The sequence below is a fragment of the Colobus angolensis genome, unplaced genomic scaffold (assembly GCF_000951035.1).
Source record: "Colobus angolensis palliatus isolate OR3802 unplaced genomic scaffold, Cang.pa_1.0 Scaffold282, whole genome shotgun sequence".
NCBI classification, from domain to species: Eukaryota; Metazoa; Chordata; class Mammalia; order Primates; family Cercopithecidae; genus Colobus; species Colobus angolensis.
This window is the reverse complement of record NW_012116066.1, coordinates 526608-529112: the sequence shown is the minus strand read 5'-3', so window position 1 is coordinate 529112 and position 2505 is coordinate 526608. Positions and strand designations below refer to the sequence as shown.

Here is a 2505-nt window from a genome sequence, read left to right as displayed (position 1 = left end):
AAAAAAAAAAAAAAGAAGAAGAAGGGGAAAAATCTGAGGTAGGAGGAAAATCAGGTGAGTATGGAGTCTTGGAAGCAAATAAAAAACCTGTTGCAAAAAGAATGAAATGATTACCTCTGTCAAATGCCACTGAGAGAAGAATTAAAATGAACATTGATAACTGACCACTAGAACTGTTAACATGGAGTTCAGTTAGTAATTCTGCCAAATACGGTTAAAATGATGAGGTGGGAAGGAAAGCCTACCTGAAGTGAGGTCAGGAGAGAATGAGAAGTCAGGATGCAGAGAGAGCCAATATAGGCAACTCTTTTGAGAAGCTTTGCTATAAAAGCAGCAACGAAATGGGGTTATAGCTGGAGGGGAATACAGGATCAAGGGAGGGTTTTATTTTCGTTTGCTGTAACGTAAGAGCAACTGCAGCATCTTGGTATCCAGCAGAAACGTTATAAACTTTCTAGAGGCAGTAGCTTTTGAAGACAGTAGATTAAGAGGGAAATACAATATGCTTGTGTTTCTATTTCTGTTTTCCTGAAGGAGTTTAGTTTTGAGGAAGGTCTAGATACAGAGTCACAAGGCTAAACAAAAAACAGGAAAAAAAATGCCCTGGAGTGGGGCGGGGATGTGTAGGGAGGATTTCGTCGGAGAGAGAAAACCCACCAATCTTCGTCGAGAAGTGGTTCCCAGATCACAGTCAGAGGAAATTCGCCTTCAAGAACCCGAAGTCTGGCTCCTGGCAGACGCCCCCGCAGTTCCCAGCTACTCACCCAGCACTAGGACCATCTGGCCGCACAAACAGTAGTAAACATGGAGGGGCTTCTCGCCGTCGTCATATTCCTCCCGGTCCCGAGTGTCAGAGCAGACTACTGACCGAGACACTACTTTCGGCATGGTTCCCAGAAGCAATCAAGACTCTACGCCAAGAAGAGGGTCGCGCCGAAATGACGTCACAAGCGCGCCTTGAACCTTTTCCCTGTGGCTACGCTGGTCACGTGTTAGTAGAAGTCTTATAAACTTCCGGGCTGTCCTATCAGGATAAGATATACAGGGGTGCGCCTGGAGTTTCCCAGAACCTACTTTGTCTTGGCCAAGTTAGCTGGGACTCCTGTGATCTGGGAGTCGCTTCTCAATGAAGATTGGTGGGCTTTCTCACAGCACCCTTAATATTATATAAATTATTTACATTTCTATAACGCATGCATTTATATGTATATATACACATATGTATGTATAAGACCAGCTAAATAAAGAACTATGCATTATATAGTCTATATTATATATATATGATACTGAATTAGGTGTGTTTCTAAATATGATTTTGATTTTAATGACTATTCCGGATGAGTACCTAATTTTTTAGGTATCTTATTTTTTTAGTCGATATCATTCACATAACATAAAATTCACCTTTTAAAATGTGTTATTGAGTGGTTTTTAGTGTATTCACAAAGTTGTGTAACCATCACCACTAATTCCAGAACATTTCCATCATCTCAAAAAGAAATCTTATACCCATGAGTAGTCACCACCACCCCTACCCCCCAACTTCCCAGCCTGAGGCAACCACTAATCTACTTTTTATCTCTGTGGATTTGCCTATTCTGGACATTTCATATAAATGGAATTCTACAATATGTGGCCATTTGTCTGGCTTCTTTCATTTACCATAATGTTTTCAAGGTTCATCCATGTTACAGTACTGCTTTCCTTTTTATGGCTGAATAATATTTCATCATATGGATATGATGGATACATTTTGGATACATATGGATACATTTTGTTAATCCATTCATCAATTGGTGGACAACGGGGATGTTTTCACTTTTTGGTTATTATATAGATAATGCTGCTATGAACATTCATGTACAAGAATACTTCCACCGCAAATTTGTGTGAGAATATAAATCCAGATTTTTAACTTTTGACAGCACGAGAAGTGATTAAAGCACCTTGACATTGTGATTCAAACAATGTTAAATGTCATTGAATGACTTTACTGCGGTACAAGTTTCAGGTATAAACACTGTTCTGCCTTATAATTTTAGGTTAAATTTATTAAGGAACATTACTAAGTCTATGGCAAAAGCCATTTTTAAAAACTCTTCATGTTCAATAATAGTGGTCAAGGGTGGGGTTCTTCTCATTTAGAAAATTTTCTAAAATTTTAGCCTCCCAAGTAGCTAGGATTACAGGCACGCAGCACCACCCAGCTATTTATAGATGGGGTTTTGCCATGTTGGCCAGGCTGGTCTTGAACTCCTGGCCTCAACTAATCTGCCTGCCTCGGCCTCCCAAAGTGCTGAGATTACAGGTGTGAGCCACTGCACCCAGCCTAGAAATTTTTCAATCTCAGCCCTGTGCTCAAGAAAGTCTCAAAACCTCACCACTGCTAAGCTTTTGAATTGCTATTCATAGGGCAAGTCAGAAATATTTAACTTATGTTTCCGAAAAAAAAAAAAAATGGAACTGACAAAACAATGGTTTAATCTATGAGAGTGAATGAACTTC

General features: G+C 39.6%; 1 protein-coding gene across 2 annotated transcripts in view; it reads right to left on the bottom strand.

Annotated features, from left to right (window-relative positions):
- The window catches only part of LOC105516468 (chromosome unknown open reading frame, human CXorf56), a 23122-nt gene extending 22142 nt beyond the window's left edge, over positions 1-980 (bottom strand). For both annotated transcript variants that reach the window (XM_011948682.1, XM_011948684.1), the window contains exon 1: positions 765-980. In XM_011948682.1, coding sequence (XP_011804072.1) covers positions 765-888 — 124 coding nt within the window. In that variant the 5' untranslated portion in view covers positions 889-980. The remainder of the gene's footprint in view (positions 1-764) is intronic.
- Between the last annotated feature and the right edge of the window lie 1525 nt (positions 981-2505).